The sequence below is a fragment of the Parambassis ranga genome, chromosome 19 (assembly GCF_900634625.1).
Source record: "Parambassis ranga chromosome 19, fParRan2.1, whole genome shotgun sequence".
Lineage (NCBI taxonomy): Eukaryota > Metazoa > Chordata > Actinopteri > Ambassidae > Parambassis > Parambassis ranga.
Window position 1 is genome coordinate 4,193,417 of NC_041039.1, and position 23,443 is coordinate 4,216,859.

At 40.4% G+C, this 23,443-nt stretch overlaps 1 protein-coding gene across 2 annotated transcripts in view; it reads left to right on the forward strand.

The window, feature by feature from the left end:
* LOC114452097 (rho GTPase-activating protein 44-like) overlaps window positions 1–23,443 on the forward strand; it is a 51,028-nt gene that overhangs the window by 15,548 nt on the left and 12,037 nt on the right. For both annotated transcript variants that reach the window (XM_028431207.1, XM_028431208.1), the window contains exons 2-14: window positions 15,230–15,269; window positions 15,750–15,869; window positions 17,353–17,429; window positions 17,721–17,832; window positions 18,142–18,218; window positions 19,018–19,135; window positions 19,354–19,422; window positions 19,502–19,583; window positions 20,027–20,154; window positions 20,385–20,496; window positions 21,986–22,067; window positions 22,162–22,242; window positions 23,038–23,151. In XM_028431207.1, the coding sequence (XP_028287008.1) occupies window positions 15,230–15,269; window positions 15,750–15,869; window positions 17,353–17,429; window positions 17,721–17,832; window positions 18,142–18,218; window positions 19,018–19,135; window positions 19,354–19,422; window positions 19,502–19,583; window positions 20,027–20,154; window positions 20,385–20,496; window positions 21,986–22,067; window positions 22,162–22,242; window positions 23,038–23,151 (1,212 nt within the window). The remainder of the gene's footprint in view (window positions 1–15,229; window positions 15,270–15,749; window positions 15,870–17,352; window positions 17,430–17,720; window positions 17,833–18,141; window positions 18,219–19,017; window positions 19,136–19,353; window positions 19,423–19,501; window positions 19,584–20,026; window positions 20,155–20,384; window positions 20,497–21,985; window positions 22,068–22,161; window positions 22,243–23,037; window positions 23,152–23,443) is intronic.

Below are 23,443 nucleotides of genomic sequence, written 5' to 3' on the forward strand. Positions count from 1 at the left end.
GGTTGATCACAAAAAGATCAAACAACAGGCAAAGGTTTCAGAAAGGGTTGGGCAAAGATGAAAAATCCAAAGACAAAACTGTTTCATAGACTGGAACCCAAATAAGAATACTAAGGCTTGAAACGCCTGGAAAACAACACAGGGAGTTCAGGGAGAAACAGACATTATGAGGGACAGGAAGACAATGAGGCCCAGGTGAAAGACATTAGGGTGGGGCAGGCAATGTAACAAAAACAAAAATAGAAATAGAAATTAACTTAAGGAATGACATGCATCAAAATGTGTCCCTCAAACAGAAAAACTCTTTTCTCAAACATTCAGTGTGTTGATTCCTCTCGGCCAACATTTACAAGAGGCTACAGTATTAGTAATATTGCATCCAGGCCTGATATGATTCCTGAACTTCATCTTTGAAGAGTCAGACGGTCTCAGTGTCCAGCCCGCCTGAAGGTAAATGATGAAGGTGATGAGTCACACAGCCAGGCTTCCCCTCTCTTTCCTCCTGGTCTCGTCTCGTCTCGGCTTAACATCTCAGCAAGGATGTGTGTGGCGGGTTCAGTGCTACATCATCCCACGCAGCCTACTGAAGCCGTTGTGAACACATATAATGGAAAATGTCATTTATGTAACACTGTAAATAGCAATTAGTTCTATCATTCTGAACAAGAAAGGTTAGTGCACATTTACTGCAGTTTTTTCCTCCTGCTTTAAAGCTAAAATTAGAGCTCTCTTCAGAGCACTGCACTTTCACACATGACTGAGAATATTATTATAAAAGTATATAAAGTGGTATTTACAGTATGTAGGTAAACATGAAATGTTGGTAACAAGCCTTTCAGGTTGGATCGGATTGCTGAGAGTACAGTAGGAGGTTTCTGAGATCAATATTAAAGTCTAGGGAAAATTAAAAAAAGGAGCACATTCAGAAAGAGTGGCTCCATTAGAGAAGCAGGTCTCTTTCAACTGGCTCTAAGAGCTAATTTTTCATGCTCATCAGCATACTGTCCAGAATTCTTTTGATTAAAAGCACTTGCAGTGTCTTTTTTTAATGACACGCTGTCCTGCACATCTAGGCCTTCACTGCATTATGGCAAATGTTATTTAAAGCACCACATTTTCATTTTTGAATAAACAACTCATTGTTTTATGTAGCAAAGAAAGGAGAATGTGGTTTCATGTTTGACACAGGTTATTATATTATATGCATTCATTTGTTTTCTAGCTTGGCTCCATTATGAAAGCTTTTCCATGCAGAAGCGTGCAAGCGCTCGTTCTGATGTGATCCTGTAGCGCAGCTCCCTGAATGACTTGTAGCTGAGAAGAGCAGCATATGTTCCCTAAACACATAGCAGGTGCTCTTCCCAGTGCATGCGGCGAAGAAGGATTGTTATGGTGTGTTAATCTTCTCCTCCCAACACTGAGTCCTGAGTCCTTTTTTTGTGCTGAATTGCAGAACGATGGCGGTTCTTACCTCATCTTCATCTTTTGGCGTTGCAGCGTTGAACAAAGAGTGTGTTTGTTGACAGATGAGGGACCAGGGTGTGCTGCCTGAGGGCCTGTCTTCTAAAGGCATCTGGTGCCCAGTCGGAGAGATGCCTGATGAAATCACAGCTGACATTTTGAAAAGACAGGACGCACCCAGCGCAGTCGATGATGCATAGCGTCTGAAGGATTTTTGGTTGTGAGCCTAATACACTGAATTTTCTCTTTGCTTCTTTCTGTATTGTAATATTTTGTTCAGTGACCAATATTAGACATGCAGCAATGTCAAGTATTAAAACAGTTTTCCAGAGGTCCATGACACACAAATAGCTTGCTTCTTGTGGATGATGCTGTATTGCCATACACACTGCTGTTTGAGGTTTCCATCCTGATCAGCAGCGATAATACCAATGAATATTTCACCATTACAGAATATGGGTCACAATGAGGAAGAAGGCCTTGCGGGGAGTGCCATAAATATCTCTCTCTCTTCCTTTCTCAGTGGTTATGCGTTGTTAGCGCTGTTTGTCTGTGCAGCTCATGGTTAAAAGGTCCGAGGAAACCCAGAGGAGCTTGGAGCAGCCTGAGGCTACGTGTTGTTTTATTTGCACAGCCACTTTTGTTCATTAGGCATCATGGTGTTCCTGTTTGTGTCCATAAAATAGAAAGAGACAGGGGATAAGTCCTGCTGTGCCTCTGTGTAAGTGTTTTGGTGTAAAAGGTGCAGCGAGAGAGACACAGTTAGCTCCTATGATGTCCTGCTGAGAGCACAACATGTTTTAGTTAGGTCTCTGTATGAAGGTGAATCCAGGTGAAGATGAAAATGGCTGCATGCCATGGTATCGTCATACATGGTCTTGTTTCACACTAAATGTTAGAGTTCAGTGAGGGGACAAGTCAGAAGCTAAATGTTGGACATCTAGGACAGTTTGTCTTTACAGCTCAGCTTCACCCAGTGGGTGGTTTGTTATGACTCTGTCACAAAGCAACTTTAAGGTTGTCTGTGATGCTCTCATTCATCCAGGTCATGTTGAAAGGGAGGACATAAAACCACGTTCTGCAGGAATGTTACCTGTATGCGTGTCATCATCTCATACTGTGTGTCACTGTTACCTGTCACTGTGTTGTCACTGTTCTGATGTTCATAGACACCTTAATAAAAACCTCACCTTTGACCTTGTGCTTCAGACGCACAGCATGCTGTCATTATGAATCTCTGGAAGCAGCCGGTGTTCACTTCAGTTATTACTCTGAGATCTTTGACACTCTTGTTGCATTAATGGAACGTGATTAAAACCTCCTTCAATGATAATTACTGCAGCAAAGGATGTTTCAGAGGCTGTTTTTGAGTTCAATTACTGTTTATGTGTGCCCTGATGAAGATGAAGAGGGTAGTGTGATGACACATGACAGATACTAACAGATGTATTCAAATCCTTCAGCAACTAGATGTATAGTGGAGCCTTTGTTAGAAACACCAAGCAGACATTCAATAAAGTGCCATGGATCTGGACCTTGGTGTCAGATGTAGGTGTGACCTGTTGAAATAAAATAAATCTGAGATGATCAGAAGTTATCAAACTTTGAAACAAGCATTCAAGGAATTCTGATTGCAGATTTAAAGATGAAGTCCTGCTCAAAATGTTTGTGCTTTCTTATGTGTTAATCTACTCTGGTCAATCATCCGAATATTCCCTCTGAGAGTTAGGCCCTGTGGATTTGAGTTCCAGGGGGAAGTACCAATGTACATAGAATAAATTCCCTCTGGACACATTTGGATAGACACACAGCCAATCAGAGAAATGAAGCATGTGACATAGGCAGAGGCAACAACAACCAAAACAGCATGTAGTGGGCAACAGAATTGAACTGGCTGCAAATGGGAAAGACTTAAAGGTAGGGTAGGAGATTTTGAAAACTCAGTGAGAGTCAGCCAGATTTCAAAAGTAAACACACGCCCCTTTCTCTCGGAGCTCACCCGAGGCCACGCCTCCAATCACATGGACGCGCATTACCTGAAGACGAGCTGCGGTTTGTGACTAAGCCATCATGCACGTACCTGTCTTGTACGTGCAGAGCGCAGGAAGACAACCAGCCAATACTCCGCGCAGGGTCTACCCGGAGGATTGGCTGATGTTTTTAGTGTTTTATAGCTTCCACTGATGATTAATATTCTTCGTTTTAATGCAAAACTGCTGAACTAATTGGTTGCTATCAGATTGTAAAGAGAAGTTACACTAATTTAACAAAAAGTGCATCAGAAAGAAATCTCCTACCCTACCTTTAAGACCAATTTAACTTTGTACTAGTCCAAATCACACAGCCTCAGTTCCATTGCCTAAAATTATCCCACCAACAGTGTGTGTTTTATGGGTGTGTCTGAGCATGTGTGTTTATACATGTGTGTGTATGGCTTGGGTCTGGCTTAGTCAGCTTCCAAAGCTGATAGAGATTCAGGGCTGCGTGAGAGTGGAGGATTTCCCAGGGTGGCCGTAACCCAGATGCACACGAGGACACGTCATAGACTGCATGCTAAACATATTTTATACACAGGGTGTGTGTAGTGCTTTGTGCTGTAATCAGTTTATACATCTGCGCCACTGTGTACCTTCAGATCTATTTTGGTTCATTAGAGAAGAATAAAGTGAATATAGGTTACAATGAAAGTCTATTCGCTTGTTGATGTATAATTTAAAAGGTGGAATCTGCACTTATTTGGCACTAAAAAGATTTTAAGATTTAATAAAATAGATGCTGTTTCCTGACAAAAAGGCTGACTTCTATATTGTGCTTTACTGTGCTGTGTCAAAGGAACCAAGGTGGAACAGTGGTGCATTTCGTTGCACCTATTTGTCAACAGTCCCGGCAAGTGACAGCATCACAGTGTTTATGAATAAGTGAAGGTGATATAAAAAGCATTTATAAAATGGTTTTCCAGTTTGATGTGGAGGAACTTGACCCTGAACCTCATCCAGTACCACTGGGATGAAGAGGAACGTCGACTGTGAGCCAGATTTTTATCTGACTTGGACCTTAGTTATGCTCTTGTGGTTGAAAAATCCCTGCAGCCTAGTTCAACATCTGCTGGAAAGTCTGCAGAGAGTTTGCACTATGATGGTCAAGATGTCCACACACATGTACACACTGAACTCCACAAGACCTGACATACAGGAGTCCTAACATGTACAACCAGTGCATGTTGCGTATTTGTGTATGGAGTATGGTTGCCAAACACTATTCAAAACATTTTATGACAAATTATTTATTTAAATTATAATTGATAAAATTAATGTATTTAATTTATGAATTCTTCTTTTCTTATTCTGTGTGCCACTTTGTATTTGTGTAGAAAGTATAGAAAGTTTATCCAATTATGTTTTGTTTTTTGTTTTTTTTGTTTGTTTATTGTCTCCAGGTAGGAGCAACATGTGAAATAACCAATCTGGGTGGGACCAAAGTCAGTGTCCTATGCCTTCCTGAAGGCTAACACAAATTAGACAAACTTTTAAATCCTAGATATTATTTTCTAATTTGTGAATGATGCAAATAGCAAGATGCTGGACACTGTACGAGTCATTGCATAAAGCATGCCCCATTTTTGGTTATCCAAAAAAACAATATACTGTTACCATTGGAGTGATAGGATTTGTACTGAATGGAAGGGACTCCAGACTCATTTCACTGAAAACACCTACAAGTACACACTGATCAGGACTGATCTTGGAGTTTAAAGCACCCTAGTAAAGTAAGTAAGCTGTGCAGAAATAAGGTTCGGTTCTGCATCACGTAAAGCCCGCCTCATTTTTGATAATCAGTTACAATTAGTGCAACAGAAATGAACTGGCTGCAAACAGGAAAGACCCATTTAACTTTGTACTAGTCCAAACCATATAGCTTCATACATCAGTTCAGTTGCCTAAAATTATCCCACCAACAGTGTGTGTTGTATGGGTGTGTCTGAGCATGGCCAATGTTTTATCTAGGTTTATATTATAATTCTAGAATAGATGATTTGGGGGACAACACTGCAAGATCAAGAGAGAGGTTAAGACACTGTTGTTTATTATAAAATCATGCTGTTTTGCTGCTTTTTTGTGTGTCTGTGTGTGTGGCTAAATGCACTTGAATCCCCAGACACAGTCAGTCAGTTAAAGTCAGACAAACCACACAAAACTAATTAGAATACATCAGAATCAGAAATACTTTATTATTGTTATTTTTATTATTATTATTTTTGTTTTAGTATTATATTATTTGCATTCCAGTTGCTCCATGTATACTCAAAAAACAGGTTAGAAATATAAAATAAGGTAAAATAGTAATAGTAGAATAAAAATAAAACCTAATAAAATTCTAAACATTAATAAACATCCAAGTTAAGACATAACATATGTTTCAGTGTGCTCTAAAAAGGACTAGTCTGGGCTGCAGTGATTAACTTTGTCCCGTTATAACTCGCAGAGATGACGCTCATACAGGGATGTTTGCTGTCACAAGATGCTGTTTCTCAGCATTGTGGAATTTGTGGATTTGTCCTGCAGTCTCACTGTTTCCTGTGTCTCTCAGAACTCAAGGCAACACATGACTTTACAGTAGATAAGACCAGATGATTCTTTGTGCAGAAAAGAGCGTGGTACAGAATGAAGAAGATGAATGAAGATGTGATGTTACACTGTTACAGTTAGGATCTTGTTTATCTACGCACAGTAATGTGTCATTATTGCAGTGACACAGGCAGGTAAAGATCAATTTTCTTATTTAGATCTGATTATAATTATAATAGGTACATAATTGACTGCAGCTCAGTTTGAATATTGTTGACTTCCCAAAAACAGAGCCAGCTCTGGCCCAGTAATGGTTGTCAGATTGGAGAATCAGTACCACTGTGCCATGTGTGGTGACCTGAATTTGGGCAAGATACAGATCTAACATGTCTTTTGGTACCCAGAGTTATTTGCTCTAACAAACACTAGGATCTACACACAAGAACATTCATGTTCACACTAACTAAGACACTTGTTATTATGAATATAAACTGTGTGGCTTGGTACTGTAAATGTAGCTTCTGTTTACAGCCTGACAGAGCAACCAAGTTACAACAGCAAGAGCTGGAGAGCTAACAAATCTACAAAAAGAAGCCCAATACTGTTGTGATGATTTGTTGAATATCAGACTTTTTGGTTTCTTTTTAGTGGGTACAACTTAACGTGACATCGGTGCTGCTGTCATTTCTGGATTTACGCCATCTGTCCCCTCTGTGTTGTTGGAGTCTCACGTTTGTGTGTATGGATGTTGCTTCATTATTCATGTGTACATATGATTTCATATTCAAGTTTAAGTCTTATTTGTCACATGCACAACATGGACCTCAGGTCATTAATACAATAACCAGAACAGAAAGACAAATATTACAGAAACACTAAAAAGGAGAGAAACACTAGCAAAATATAACATAATTATATCAATTCTTCATACAATGATGATTCTCTCAGCTGAGTGAACCACCCTTCTAAGAGTGTGTGAATGATGTAATTTGTAATTACCAGCTAACACACTTGAAACTAGGGCTGTGATACACAGCATTCACGAGTAAATCTTTTCATAAAATTCCATCGAGGGTGGCATAGGCTAATGTGTGAGCAGTGGAGCCCTGGCTGCATGACTGAGGATGAATGAGGTCATCTGTAGCCACGGCGACAGACCAGCCTTGCTTTTCTGGAAGAGACGGAAAGTGAAGAAGAAGAAGAGTGCACAGCTTTATCAGATCACTGTTATTCATCATCCTTCAGTGGCATGAACAACAAACACATTTAAAACTGCAAACACTGTGTCAGTGTGGCAGTACTGTCACCACTCCAGGCCTCTGCACCATGTTGTCTCATCCTGCCTGTCACCTGCTTGAGTTTTTTCATGGCTCAGTCAGTGCCAAAAATTGATATAAAGGAGATTTTGTTTGCAAGGAATTTCTCAGCTTTTGGGGCATTTTTTAATGTTTGGGACCACTTTCTGGGTGTTTTTTCTCCTCTGTCTGCTCTTCTCACAGTTGTTAGTCATTCTCTGTAAGTGTTGAGTATGATGAGAACTTGGCAGAAACAAAGCCTCTCTGCACAATCAATACTTCTGCAGAGGCGTGTCCAATGGGCTGTCCTTAGCCTGGCTGCCAGATCGCTGTGTGTATCTGCTGCTACACTGAGCCGGGAAGGTTGATGAGTGGCTCAGACAGAAACTGCACAATTTTACAGAGATGTGAGGAGGGAGGCGCAGCAGGGAGATAAAGAAACATGACAGGGCGGCAGGGAGGACAAACGAACAGCTACGGAGCACTGGCCTGCTTGCCAAAATATGTGAGACACTCGTACGGCACATTGTTGGCTGCAACCCAGCTCCTGTTGAGGAGAGGGGCCCGGGTGGAGGGCAGGATAAACAAAATATGTCTGTGTGTCGATGAACAATCATCTCACCAGATGTTCAGTTTTGTCTGCAGCCTCAGCAGGATTTGTTAACATACATTTGTTAAGATACAAACGGCCTAAATCTACATGAGTGGTTTGGAGTCAATGAAGAGCACATGTATATGCATGCATATGTAGATTCTAGGAAAGGGGACACTGGTAATGAGAAAAAGGAGCAGAAATGTCTCCATGCAGGTGTCCAGTCAGCAAATTATGGGTGGATGTCCTCAGCCAGAACATTTCAACATGATGTCTCTGGTGTGGAGAAACACCATCAGTCTGGTTCAGACCAGCTGTGTAAAGACATGAAAATAAGTCTGGAGGTTGGATAGTATGTGAAGTTCCTCAGTGCACTCACTTGGCCTATATTCTTACAATATGTTTTAGCTGTACTGAAATACTGATACCATCAAAGCTTGAAGCATTAAAGTTTCAAGTCCACACTGCCTGAAAAATTCTGAGTCTTAAAAAAAGATTTTAATCTGATCTCAGTGTAAATAGGGGTTGACTGGGACTAGGAGGACCCGTCTACACAACACACAGACACAGAGGGGAAACACAGAAGCAACATAGGCAGCAGCTATGATAATGAAGGTGATATCACCCATTGGTTTCTGGAGAGTTGTTTTGAGTGTCTGGCCGGGACCATGGCTGTGTCACAGTCCACCTAAACTCCTAATACAGGCAAAGAGAAACCTATAAGTAGAGACCAAAACCGTTTTTGTACCAGGCTGTAAGAATAGTTATTTCTGCTGTTGGTTGTTTTAACATTGGAGTCAATAGAGATTGACTCACTTTTGGAGCCAGCCCCTAGAGGCTGCAGTTTGAACTGCAATTTTTAACACTTCCACATGGGCCTCATGTCTAATTACCGTAGTAGTTGATTTACACGGCAGGTCTTTCTGCCATAAAGGATATGTGTGTTTACACTTGCCTACCAAGTGAGAATAGGCACATGCATTACTGTGCTGAAGCCATCACATTGGCAATTTAGAGTCCTCATATAACCACATGCACACTGATATGTGGGAGGAAAACACCCAGAGAACACACATGCAAGATGCATGGCCTCAGAATATCTGATGTTTAGAGGTCAGTTGCATTATACACAAACTATACTGGTTTATTTCCACATGTGAAGTTCTGAAACATATCTGACAATATCCAAAGCCATGCACTGTTTCTCTGTCTATATTCAACATGTGTGTGCTGAATACTGATATTTCTATTTGGCATTATTTAGTACATCTGTCTCTCTATATATTTTGCTTTTACAATTGGATCTACCACTTTGTGTTACTCCGAGCAGTCATTTTGTCCTCATAAGAAATGTCCTATGCTATTTTAAAAGAGCAACAGTTATTAGGTGAAAAGTGAATGGAGGCTGTAAAGAAGGGCACGGCCTCCTGTGGTTGATTTTTCTTTTCTGGGCTTTGCTCTGTTTTGTTGCCTTGTCAATTGAGAAGGCCAGCACGGTGAGGTACTCCGGGTGAATCTGGAATGAGTTAGAAGGCTTCATTGTATTCATCTGAGAAAAGCTGAAGGGATTTAGTGCTCCTTGAGAAAAATAGCATCCTGTCTAGAGAGCTGGACCTGGATGCTCAGAACTTCTGGCTGTGAGCAGCATTTCGATTGGTCGGTGCTGTTTGGAGCAGATTTATCCCTGTGTTGTTATCTGGCAGTGTTTTGTGTAAGGGATGATTACTATGCAGTGCTGCACTGGCATCAGTTTCAAGGTGGTCTGTTGTAAATAATACAAAGCTACTGGCATTGATTCAAATCAGGAAGGATGAAGAATGTATTTCAAATGCAACTTTTAGATGCAAAACTTCATTCTCCTATCTTAGTTTGGTGTGTTAAAATAATAGTTTAAACAAATCTATTTTTGTCTGAGACAACACAAGCAGCCAAAATGTGACTAAAACAGGCTAAATTGTTCATTATTATATTGATTAAATTGTTTTCTAGCTAGAATTAATTAATTATGGAAAAGCATACTGTTCTTTAGTCATCCAACATGTGTCTGCTTGTTTCTGGATTAAATATATAATAATTGGAGATGTATGCTTCACCTGCACAGAGTAAATCTCTGACGAAATGTATTATTGACCTACAGCATGTGTGCTTGTAGTTCTGGATATTTGCATTTCACTGAGGAACTACTTTAAAGGCTTCATGAGGGTTTCTTATTCCACCCCACTCTGCAGTCACTTATAGAGTTGAGCAGATAACCTTGATCCAAAAGAAGATGCAACTGTGTGTGTTTGTGTTTATGTGTGTGTGAACCCACACCTCGGGCTCCCATTAGAGGACTGACACCCTTTTAGTTCAGTGCTTCATTCATCTCTTACACACATTCTTCCTCTCCACATTTGATCCATCCACTCACTCTTTTCTGCTGTAACACCTGCTGCCATAGCAACCCCAAAACCCTGGTTAGAAGCAGAGCAGTCTGACTTTACCTGGAACATTTCTCCTAAGGGATGTTTCTGTCCTTGAATCATTTTTTTCTTCTGATTTTCTTCTCTGGGGTGTACTGAATTAAACGTAAGACCTTTTCAAACAGCAGCAGTATGACATACTCTGAGTCAAAGTGCATATCCTGCTGGGTGGGTCACATTTTTTTGTGCTTTGTGGCTTAAAGGACCAGTCTGCAGATATATAATAAATACAATAATATACAAAATTGACAACAGCAATAGGGCAATTCATTACAAAGCTGTCTGCTGGTCTTCTGCCAGAAACGTTAAACCAGGAAATGACGAGAAAAAAAATCAGGTTGAGTCGTTATCACAATCTGTTGTCTAGGTCAGTATATTCTCACTGTCTGTAACTCCAGCTCCCTTTTTGAATCTGTCCCCCCTTTTACACATCTGTTATCTCCTTCTGCTGCTGCATTCTTCCTCGCCTCCCCCTTTTTTTTTCTGTGCCGGTGGGAATCCCGGGTGTGACGACAGTAGCCGATGCTGCAGTAAAGTACTGACTGTGCTGCTGAGCCTTTGATTCGGGATGCTGGGGCGTCCTTGATGTGTCAAATAATTAACAAAAAGCTGCAGTGAGATGGGATAGAGTCAGAGTCAGAGTGTGGTGTAGTCGAGAAACAGTGAGACATGCCTTTCCCTTTCTGCCTTTCCCCCCCCCTGAGGCAAACGTGACCATACATAATATCTGCTATTTCATCAATCCCAAAATATGAACCATGTGTTTTTCAGCCTCTCCCTTCCTCAGCTGTGATCCGCGTCATGCTGTGTTACGAGGACTGAATCCCTCGAGTGGAGACGTCAGCTCAATAGGAACAGCTGACCCTCTCCTCTCCTTACACGTGCAGATGAAAGAAAGAAAGACAGGGACACAATGAGTGATGCATAAAGCCTTCAGATGAAGATTTCTATTTAGTTGTTCTTCTGACCAGCCTGCTTTCTTTGGATACAGGCAGCACACAGATATGTCCTCTTCAAATGCTGCAAAGCATTGCCTTCATGCATCCTGCACTGCAGGCACATTATGCTGCATTCATATAGTTAATAATACATTTATTTCTCTCAGGGAAACATATGTCCAAAGTATAATCGAATTTTGCCTCCTGCTGGTAATTTAGGACATGACATTTCAAACTCTAGACATTTTGAATACCCTGCTGTCTGCATAGACATTATTATGCTCCTGTTGTACATTTGCAAATATAATAGATTGAGGAAAAAATATGAATTTTTATCTTCTGAGCGGCACCATGGCAGCAGACAGCAGCGTGTTTTGCTTGTGTGTGTATTATAAAAGATACAAGGTGTGTGTACCTGCGTGCAATCAAAACAAGTGTCACACAGGAAAGGAAATGACAAATAGGTGTCTGCATTATGTTTGGATTAGTGTGTTTGTTTTTTGTGAAGCTGTGCTTGTTTGAGCAGCACCGGACCTTCCAGGAGTGCTGAATAATTTCTCACCTGCTCATCAGTGTGTGTGTTTGCACAAGGATTATTATCCTGCAGTTACACTGAGGCTGTGAATCTTGCTTACAGTTCCATGTTGTCAGAGAGGAAATGAATCCAGAGAGAGCGGCAGGCCTGGCAGTGATTTGTTTTAAATCTCAGGAAAGTAAATGTGAGATTTATACACAGTATGGCAGACATAAATTAGGCTATGTCAATACACAGAGGCAGAACCACTGTAACAGTGTTATTTTATAGGGTAGCTGCTGTTTGTTTGTCAATCGACTGCTAAACTGTTACATTGATTGCCATGAAATGTACAAATGAGATTTTCTCATGATGACATATTTGTAATCCTGCCTTTAAGTGTAAACCACAGTGGTGGCCAAAGTGGTAAAAAAAACAAATGTAAGGCATCTTAGACTGCTGAGCTAGAATTTGTTGTAAAAATGGTAGAGAAAAAGACACAAAATTCAGGAGGCATTTGTTGGAGTGTTCCTTGAAATGAGCACTTTGAAGCTCAGACTGAATGGGCTGCCAGCTGCTGCTCACAGCAGAGGAGATGGAAGAGTGAAAGAAAAATAGCTTTCCTTTTGTCCCCCTAGATCCAGCTATTTCACTTCAGACAGATCGATAATAATCTGACTGTAGCAGGAGAGATCAGAAAATGTGGTCTGTGGTCACAAACATACCATCTATACATTTTTGCAGACCTGCTGACAGACATGAAAATATCAGAGAAAAGGAGAACAGTAGGTGATGAGAGAAAGAGTGAAAGGACCAGATAGGTCTCATTCTTCAGACTGCTTTCCCCCTCCCTCATTTCCTTCTTCATTCACTCTCTCTCTCCTCCTCCTCCTCCTCCTCCTCCTCTCGCTTCACTTCCCCTCTTTTCTGGCTGGTTGTATTCTGTGGGTTTAAAACAGGTGCTTTCCCTCCTGTTAGCAGGGGGGATGTGGAAGAGAAAGCTTCAGATCAGCAGGACTCGTGCCTCACGGAGGAACAGCCTGGCTCTGTAAGTCCAGTGAACCGCAAGCAGGTGGCCTTCTCTGGTGTTTTTTTATTGGATTTAATGACAGTGAAATGTGTTTGTGAAGGATAAAGTCAGAGGGGACATTTGTCTGTACTGCAGGGAGTCAGGTAAGGTAGACTGGGATTGGTGTTTGTTCTTTGTCAGGAAGGACAGGGCTGCTAACAGGTGTGAGCTTATCAGATGTTAATGTCCCTGTGAAATCCTGTCAAACTTCATATACCTGTTTACATAGAGATTAAACAGGTACATATCAATTCTGCTATTGACAGCTGAATTGATAAACAGCTGCTGAAGGCTGCTCACATGAGGACAGAATAATAATCTGTGTCCTAAAAATGTAAATAAATACATTAAATGGGACTGTTGGGATGTACTTTTTACGTTTTTATTTATTTAATGTCTAGTGTTTAGTGTCTGCAACTGCTCGGTTTTGTATGAGCTTATTGCTCTAAAGAGAGTGTTTTTGCTTTGATACTTATACTATATAATCAATGTGCAAGCAGCTGGATCACAGCAGAGGGAATCGTGTTTCTTGTGTGACAGTTGTCTAATCATAAAAGGTACTGCTCTGCATTGTCAAACCTTTTGACAATCACTGCACTCTTTTGCAATGCCAGTCAATTTGTATAGCGTCATTCACAAGATTGTCTCTATAGGTGCTTTACAGAGACCCATAGCAAAACTCCACTATGACAAAAAGAAACCTTTAGCAGGACCTGGCTGGAAAGAACAAAGAAGAAGAACATACATGCAGCAAACATTACAGAGGACAAAAAAACATGCTACAAATTATTGTTGTCATTAGGAAACCTGAAATGTTGGATTTATTGCAGCTGTTATTTTGTTGGATAAGTGTATTGTAAAGATAAACAGGTTAGACAGTAAACACCGGGCAGGTAGGACAACATGCAACACAGGAGGCAGAGAGACCTGCATACAGAGAGAGAGAGAGAGAGAGAGAGAGAGAGGCCAGGGGAGCAGGGAGTATTGTATTTCTTCACAAGAGTAGCTAGTTATCTGTGACAGCAGCCATCAGGCACTCACTGCAGCCACACCCCTATTTATGTATAACTTTGCAAGGCAGACCTTGTTACACTGCTGTGATGCAAAGACAGCCTTTGACCTGGCAGACTGATGTTCATATTCTGTTAACACCATTTTAACCTACACTATGATCTAGTCCAAGCCCTATACCCAGGTTCAGTCAAACTTACCTGTAGTGTCAAGAAGGTTCAGTAATAAGATCGGAAAATGATGGAGATGAGTGTGTTACAGAGCTGTATGGCCTCCTGCAGCCTTTTTGTCATTTTTAAAGTTCAGCACAGGATAAAAATATTGCTGTATTGTTCTCTAAAGGCCATCAACGCTTCAGATAACATTTCCCTCCAGAGAACATCTTGTACTTTATTATTAACCTTCGGTTCCTTGTATAGCCCCACACATTATCCGCTCTGATTTAGGTCAAGCTGTCAGTGTGCTTCATTGCTGAGCAGAGCGGTGCAGTCAATTGCTTTAACGCTTCACTCCGCCTCGGTGTTTGGATGTGACTTCAATCTATGTTGTCATTTTGTTTTGTTTTTTAAACATGGCCTGAAGGAGCTATTGGTCGTGACTGACAGAAAATTGTACTTAAAGAAAAGCAATTCTGTGTAATGCAAAATTGTGTAGGATATTAACAAAAGCAATCATTGTTATAAGCTTGTAGCAACAAATCCTAGTTATTATGTTCTATGAAGACAGGTTTATGTTAACTTAATCCCCGACACTACTGCTCAAAATACTCAAAATTGTCCATTGAAGAAAATAGTCTATCAATAAAACTGTGGACTTAGGGTTAGGGTTGTGTTCAGGGATAATTGGGAGTTGTGGTCAACCATGTCTGCTTGTTATGCACTGTTATGTTTAATCACTGTTATTATTAATCAATAAGCTCACTCCCTCACAGAGCTGCCTGGTTGACATGGTTGTTCCATTATAACCATCACTGCACACTATGTGTTTTCCCCCCCACTGTTTTAAACTGATCCAAGAAAAACATTCTTAACACAACCTGTGTTGAGGACTCTTTATCACATTTCCAACTTGAGAATTTCTAATTATACGACATCAGCTTGAGCTCTGTAAAAAATGCCAAAAAATAAACATTCCTCTTAAATGATTAGCTCCAGGCAACTGTGATATTTATTTATCTCCTGCACAGAAATAAAGCAAATGATGTAATTACATTGATTGAGTGGAACGCCTGGATTTTGCCAAGTTCCCACGGTAACAGCTTATGTAATTTTCAGCGGTCCCCTCATCACCCTAACGGCCTTTTTCTCTGTCTTCTTTTCCAGAGCTGAAAAAACAGAAGTATTAAGTGAAGACCTGCTGCAGGTACTGATAAGTCTTCATCCAGTGTGTGTTTGTGTCTTACCTTAGTATCCTTATGCATGATGTGCCTCTCACAGGAAAGATTATTAATGATGGCAGTATTCAGTATGCATAAAATGACTTTTTCAAATGGCTCTCTGAACTGCCTTTGGGCATTAATGAGCACCGAAATTGAAGCTGTTTGCGAGACAAAAGGCTGAACGCCCCCACCCCCGATTGATTTGGGGTGCAGCGTTGTAATTGATCTGATTAATGATGCCCTCAGTGGCAGCGACATCAGTTCCACTGAGCTGGTTTAATAATGAAATGATACCTCAGGTATCAGTGGTGTGTGAGTCTCTGCAGTATTTTTTAGCCTGCATATGCAGGCATATATATCTGTAACTGCCACTTTCCTGGAATTGACATGATCTGTGTGTCAGCATGTGTTGTATCTACTTCAAGATGAGGCCTGATTCTTTTTCATTTCTCTGTTGGTTTCAGGTGGAGAAACGTCTGGAGCTGGTCAAGCAGGTTTCCCACAGCACACACAAGAAGCTCACTGCCTGTCTGCAGGGACAGCAGGGCGTGGATGTGGAGAAGAAGTCTGTCAGGTCACCCTCGGTGAGAAAAGAAGCACAATTTTCCATTCAGCTTAATTAACTATGGCTCTGTGATGATTATACAGTCATGTTCAAAAGTTAGTACCCACTTTGTTAATCCTATGTTTTTGTGGGTCATCTGGTCATAGGGATCAGATGAGCAACAACATATAACCTTTTCACTATGCCATTATTTATTTATCAGAAATGAAGTAAAAAAAAACACATGTTCAATAGTGCAACCTCTCTTACTGCTCCCATAGGATTTAATTAGTTGATTAGTTGAATTGATAATCAGCAGGTGTACAGACACCACCTCTATAAAAGCAGACATTTTGCTCTGCAGCATTCAGGTGTAACACAATGACAAGAGCGAAAGACAATGGTGTCAGAGAAGCAACTGTTACTGCATCAATCTGGAAAGACTTATAAAACCATGTAAAACTATCTGGAGTTCAAGTTCTACAGTGAGAAAGATTATTCACTCTGTGAAGCACGGTGGTGGAGGGCTGATGCTTTAGGCTTGTTTTACAGCCACAGGACCTGGACACCTTGCAGTCATTGAGTGGACCATGAAGTCCTCTGTATACCAGAGTATTTTAGAGACAAATGAGTCCATCTGTCTGACAGTTAAAGCTTGGTGGAAATTGGCTCATACAACAAAACAATGATCCAAAACACAGCAGCTGATCTACATCAGAATGACTGAAAGAAAGAATCAAGGTTTTGGAATGGACTAGTCAAAGTCCAGACCTCAACCTGATTGAAATGCTGTGGTGGGGTCTGTGCATAAGTGAATGTCCAAAAACTTATCAGAGAGACTGATAAAGTCACAATAAACAGAATTAAAAGAGGGTTGTAAATTTTGAACATGATTATATGAAAACTTCAAGTCTTAAATAGGCTCAACGCAGAAACCACACTGCACAGAAGCATGTATAGTGCACATGTTAGGAACCAACCAAACTGGATCCTGTACTTGCTTGGCTGGTTAATTCTTGGCTTACATTTTTATCGCTTTAAGCTTCTGGAGTGATTTACAGCATACTATTAAAATGTCAGCCACAGAAGAACATACTTTATGATCTTACATATTGTATAGTTTTGATTAGTTCTTGATACATTACACCTTTTTTTACCATTTCAATAGCCATAAAAGATTTCTCCAATATTATGGGGGCCAAAAATAACCATGACAGATAGATACATAACTTGGATGCAGATGTTTCCTTCAAAATAAAAGCATTATTTTCAATGGCAACCATCAATAGTTTCAGCTTTAAGACATATAACATAGACATAAATGAGCAGTTGATCATGGATGGATTTCAAGTGTTCATAATCCAGATCATGTGAGGTGTCTTGTTTGTCCTCCTCTGTGTATTTATTCGCCTATGTTACAGTTTGTCTGTGATTCATCTGTTAATCACAGTTTTCACAGATGAATGACACGTTCAGCAGATGGCTGATTAATCCACTGTTTCTGCCTGTTTGTTTCTGTGCAGAAAAAGCTTCCCCTCACAACACTAGCACAATGTATGGTGGAGGGGGCGGCTGTGCTCGGAGACGATTCTTTACTAGGGTGAGCACACACACACACACACACACACACAGTAACAGTTTACATAATCATTGAAGTAGGATGTGTTTATGATCTAAGTTTTTCATAAAAAGAACCTGTTACATACATTTTGGTTGATTTTAAAGCTATGTTTACATCACCTTGCTGCATTTGGTAATATCACTGCTTCTTTAAAGAGAATTGTGAAAAACTCCTTAAATAGATATATTTAAGAAGCAGATCTGTATCATTGATGACCTCATACTTGTTTTTGCATTTGGCCTAAATGCTCTCCAATGTTTACTCCTGCAGGAAGATGCTGAAGCTTTGTGGCGAGACACAGGACAGACTCGCTCAGGAGCTCATTGTGTTCGAGCTCACAATCGAGAGAGACGTGGTCGAGCCCCTGTACGACCTTGCAGAGGTACAGAAGAGAGAGTTAACAGAGCCACACAAAAAATGACACAAAACTGTCACATTCTATTTTTTTATTTTTTTTTTGTGTTCCAATTCTAATTGTGTTCAGGCCTTTTTTTCTGACTCACATCCTTGTCTGAAGACCTTCTCAGAAGCAGAGAGACTGTTTGAATTAGCCAGTAAACTAATCTTCATGAGACCAGTAAAGCACTGTAGAGCTGAGTTTGGTACAACAGGTGCCAAGCTTCTGACAATACAGAGTCTGTCTCTTGTCCTCTCTTCTCATACCTGAAGTAAAAACTCTTTGTTCTTTCAGGTGGAAATCCCAAATATCCAGAAACAAAGGAAACATTTAGCAAAACTGGTCCTGGACATGGACTCTGCGCGCACACGGTGAGTCTCTGGCACTGTGTGACTCATTGTATATGTGTGATTGAGAGAGAGAGAGAGAGAGAGAGAGAGAGGCTCTGGTGTGAGAAACTCCATCTCCTTTGAATGGAGTGGTCCTGAAGCTTTCCACTGAATGTCACGAGGATTTGATTACACACGTCTGTAGCCAGCAGTCTTCATTGCTGGCAATACTGCTGCTATGTGAAAACCGCACCTGAATCAAGATAGGACCTGATGATGTTATCACTAATAATGGATAGAATGTGTTAGGGTCCTCCTTGCTGCAGACATTTATGCATCCCTTTGCTTTTATGTAGTTATTTTAAAACCCAGGCTCAGGACAAGTGTGAACCCTTTCCGCAGAATCAGTCTCTGCAGCCTCTCTCGTAACTGAAACACCATCACCACGGTTTCCTTTCAGCTGATGCACTGCTGCATTGGTGTCATTATGCTGGGATGAGTAGAAATGTTATTTCCCTCCCTGCAGTCCACTCTTGTCAGTTTTTTTAGTGACCCAAATCTGATGCAGTTTTTCCCATCATCCCACTGGGTGCTGAGCTCCTCTGGCAGCCCTACATATTATTAGACAGAAAGTCTGACAAACAGACGAGGGGTAAGAGGGGAGTCTGACAGTGAAAATGAACAAAGATAAATGAATAAATGAGGATGAGTGTTCATATTTTGTCATCCAAAGACTTAATCCCTGCCTGTCAGGTCTCACTGTCAGTACATTTCCAAATGCAATTAAAAAAATAAAATGATAAAAAAAACTTTTTTTTCTTATTCTTTTTTTTGGTCACAGGTACTACCAGTCCACCAAGTCTTCAGGACTGTCCAGCAACCTTCAGCCAACTGGAGCCAAGGCCGACCACCTCAGGGAAGAGATGGAGGAGGCAGCCAACCGCATGGAGATCTGCCGAGTCAGTGGTCACAGTGAATAAGTTGGGGGAGACCAAAAATAGAACTAACAGAGCCTCACAGATATAACTGAAGACATAAAGGATGGCTCACATACCTTAGTATTATTTAATTGTCCTGCTTTAAAGAGGGTTAAAACTTACATAGTTTTTACAGGCCATGTGTGAGTTTTGTGTTTGTTTTTTTTCTTTTTTACAAAATATGTTTTTTCTTTTACCAGGATCAGTTATCAGCAGACATGTACAGCTTTGTGGCCAAAGAAACTGACTATGCAAGCTACTTCCAGACAGTAAGTGGAATCGCCACTGCAGACAGTAGCATGACTGAAAACATACACTACAGACTCTCTTTTTTGTCTGTCTGTCCAGCTGATAGAGGTCCAGGCAGAGTACCACAGGAAGTCTTTAGAGCTGCTTCAAAGTGTTCTGCCCCAGATCAAAGCTCATCAGGGTGAGACATGCCGCCATCTGTTTTATTTTTAATTCCTATATGTGTAGGTACCGTTGTTATTGTTTCCTCTCAGATAATCCTTTTTAAAAATGTAATGTTTTCTATCTATCTATCTTTCTTTCTTCTTTCAGTTTGTACCTTTAAATGCAAATTAGCTGCTTCTGGCCACACCTTCACATGAACGAGGGTTGGGCCTTAAATAGATAGATAGTAAAATATAGAATAGGGCAATGAGAAATAAGGAACAAAACAACCAAAAAATATTGCATATCTAAAATGACTGAGGGCAAGGCTTGTCCCCTTGTGATCTCTGAACTGTGGTTCAGTGGACACACTGAGGACACAGAATAACATTCAAAAGACAATGAAAAACTTTTTCCCTCAACAGGCAGCTAAGAAGCTGCTGTATTCTGTGAGTGTGTAACAGCGTGTGTGTTTCACAGAGACCTGGGTGGAGAAACCATGCTACGGCAAACCATTAGTGGAGCACTTAGCGCTCAGCGGGAGAGATATTGCCTTTCCCATCGAGGCCTGTGTCACCATGCTACTGGAGTGTGGCATGCAGGAGGAGGTAAACACACTGACTGCTTTTATTATACACACACACAACATTGCAGAAAACAGTGGATCGAGAGGTCACCACCGAACTTAAAGTTAGTTATTTTTGAGTTATTGAAGCAAACATTAATTGTATAATCTATTTTTACATATTAGACAAGGCTGATCTCTCTGCAGGTGTTAGTTGCTGTTAATAATGTCTTTAAATGAACTTCTGTAGCTCCATGGTTTGTGTCTTTTCAGGGTTTGTTCAGAGTCGCTCCATCAGCCTCCAAACTGAAGAAGCTGAAGGCGTCGTTGGATTGCGGGGTGTTAGACTTTCAGGAATACTCTGCAGACCCACACGCCATCGCAGGTGAGCTGTCCGGACACTCCTAGCTGCGCTATGTGTTATCAGTTGCTATGACAACTGATAACAATCTTACACTTGCCTCACTGGAGTGGATTTATGAGTTGGCTCCCTTTGTTCGTTTGGAGCCTAATTCTTCTGCATGTTACCGGCACGCTTCCTGAAGCCTTCCTACCCTCCCACCTTCATGTTTTCTGTGAATGCACATCATAATTATGTGTATATGTTATATATGTTATATGTTTAATCCCTCTTGCTTGTCATTTGGTTTTTGTTTCTCTTGCACATGTACGAGATTCTGCTGCTGTGACTCATCAGCAGTAAATTCCTCATAAAGGTTCATTTGAAATCTTCATATGTTGTTCTTTAGGCTTCATTAGTATTTAGTTTGCTTTAGCAGACTCCCCCCCCCCCCCCCCCCCCCCAAAAAAAAAGAAAAAAAAATCTACAGATGAATTCCAAATATAACTGGGATTAGTGTCAGATAGGTTCTTCATCTTCTGCAGAGGCTGCAACAAAAACACAATCTGTTTTCTTGCTGCTTTTTTGTTGCTGTCACTGACGTGCTTTTAAATCAGAACCGTGCTACAAAAGAAAGAAAAGCTTTCAAGCTTTTATAATACTGCTATTGATCTTTCTTATTATGATGTGTTATGAAGCTGACTGCTGCACAGTGCGGTTGTCAGATCAAAAGTAGTGTGTATTATCAGGATAACAGCTTTTCATGAGTAAATATTTTTAAAACAATGAATTTCTAACCAGCTGTTTTTTTTGTATATTGTTTCTATTTTTCCCCAAGTACAATTGTTTTTACTGGAAGAGTTATATTGAAGAGTTTATTGTGTTAAAATCTATAAGTTAGATGAGGTAATGCAGTTGTGGAGGTAGGAGATTATTATGTGGAAAATAAATTTGGGTATCGTCAACATAACAGTGGTAAGAGATGTATTGAAAGCTGTTGAAAAATTGACCTAGAGAGTAAAAAAAGAGATAAAAATTGGGTCCAGGTATGCGTACATCTCTGTCTGCCAGTGAGCGATACCCTGACTTTGCTATTTGTCATCCGCCCATGTGTCCCTTGGGGAAATGAATGCAGGAGAGCAGAAAAAGAAGAAGACAAGTCTGAAAGAAAGCCATTCAGCCTTTGCTTTTCTCATCAGTGCGGAAAAATTCAGTTCTACCCACTCAGTGTTTGTAAAGTTTTATGTTATGGGGCTTACTCATCTAGAGGAGTTGGTCTGTATATAGTTATATGTAAATCTGGATGATGTGTGCATATAATCATACAGACTTTCTCAGAGTGTCTATGGATGCTTATTTGGAGCCTGAATGTCACATTACCTAGTTGCTTCTAATCTTCCGGTTTTATTCTTTACCTTTCTCTATGATATCGTCTTTATAATATCTATCTTCTTTACATAAATACTGATCATTGCACATGCAGTGTATTTACAAAAATGCATACACATTATGACATTTATCCTACTCTCACCAGGGGCTTTAAAGTCATACCTGCGGGAGCTTCCTGAGCCGTTAATGACCTTTGAACTCTACAACGACTGGATCCAGGCCTCCAAGTGTGTATTGTGTACAGAATGATATTGTTGTCAGACACATACAGTGTATTTGTCTTCACTTTTCTTTCAAACAAATCTTCCTCTTGTCTTACAGCATTCAGGATCAAGACAAGAGGCTGCAGGCTCTGCTCAATGCCTGTGAGAAACTGCCCCCAGCCAACAACAACAACTTTAAGTGAGTCATTCTAAAAATTAGCTTCTAATCAACAGTTGTCATTACAGAGAAGAAGAATTTTGACCTTTGTGTTGAGAAAGTTGCGGTGTTGCTCTGTTTGCTGCCTGTGTAAGGATCAGCTGTAGGGCTTGTCATGTGATCAAAGGAGCAAAGAGGAAAAGGTCTGGAAGGAGAGAGATACTGCAGTGCTTGTCAATGTCATCATCAAATCTTACAAATAGGACATATTTTTATACGGAGCTCCTCTGAGGAGACCTGTCAGACCTGTCCACATGATTGCTCCACACTGAGATGAGCTGCCAGATATTCATCCAACTAGCTCAGGAGGAGTCACAAAAAACCCACAACCCCAATTCTGTATGTGAAAAACTGGTTATAATAGTCGGCTGTAACCTTTGGCTCAGTATTCTTAGTGTACAGCATGCTCACAGTCCACAAAAATACAGTGTAGACACTATATTCTTTAAATTAGGGTGGGAATGTTGACATGGATGATTGAGTACAGCCCAGTATTGTCCTCGTTCTTCCCATATTTCTCACTTTACATGTATCATTTCACATAGATCCTCAGATGGCAGTTCATCAGAAACATAATACTGGTTCAGCCCTTGTAGTGTACTGTAAATGAATAAGAGCCAGTCAGTCTGATATGAATTTAACTTTAAAATCACATTCTAAGAGATTCAGTGTCAAGAAGCTAAACATGGTTTGATGATGTCTTCTTTGGTTCCACGTTGATTATACCACTGTAAACGTCCCTATAATTTATTTGATTTCCTGTTTCTGTATTAACAGGTATTTGATCAAATTCCTCTCCAAACTGACTGAATACCAGGATGTAAACAAGATGACACCTGGAAATATTGCCATTGTCCTTGGACCCAACCTGCTGTGGACTCACAATGAAGGGTAACTGTAACTCATTATTTATGAATCAGATTGTAGGGTTTCATCTTGTAAAGAAATACATAAACCTGTATAGAAAATTGATAAAGTATTTGAACATATCTATGTATTAGGCCATTGTTACGGCACCAGGCCTTTTTAGGCTTTGGCTCCATTGGGCCCATCCCCATTTTAAAATCTTTATTTTAATGACATTTCATTTTGGTGATACAACTTTCTGTTATATCTCCTGCCTGCAACAAATGAATGAATACAAGTGCACTAGTTTCTATGTGATGATAGAGAAAACATGTAA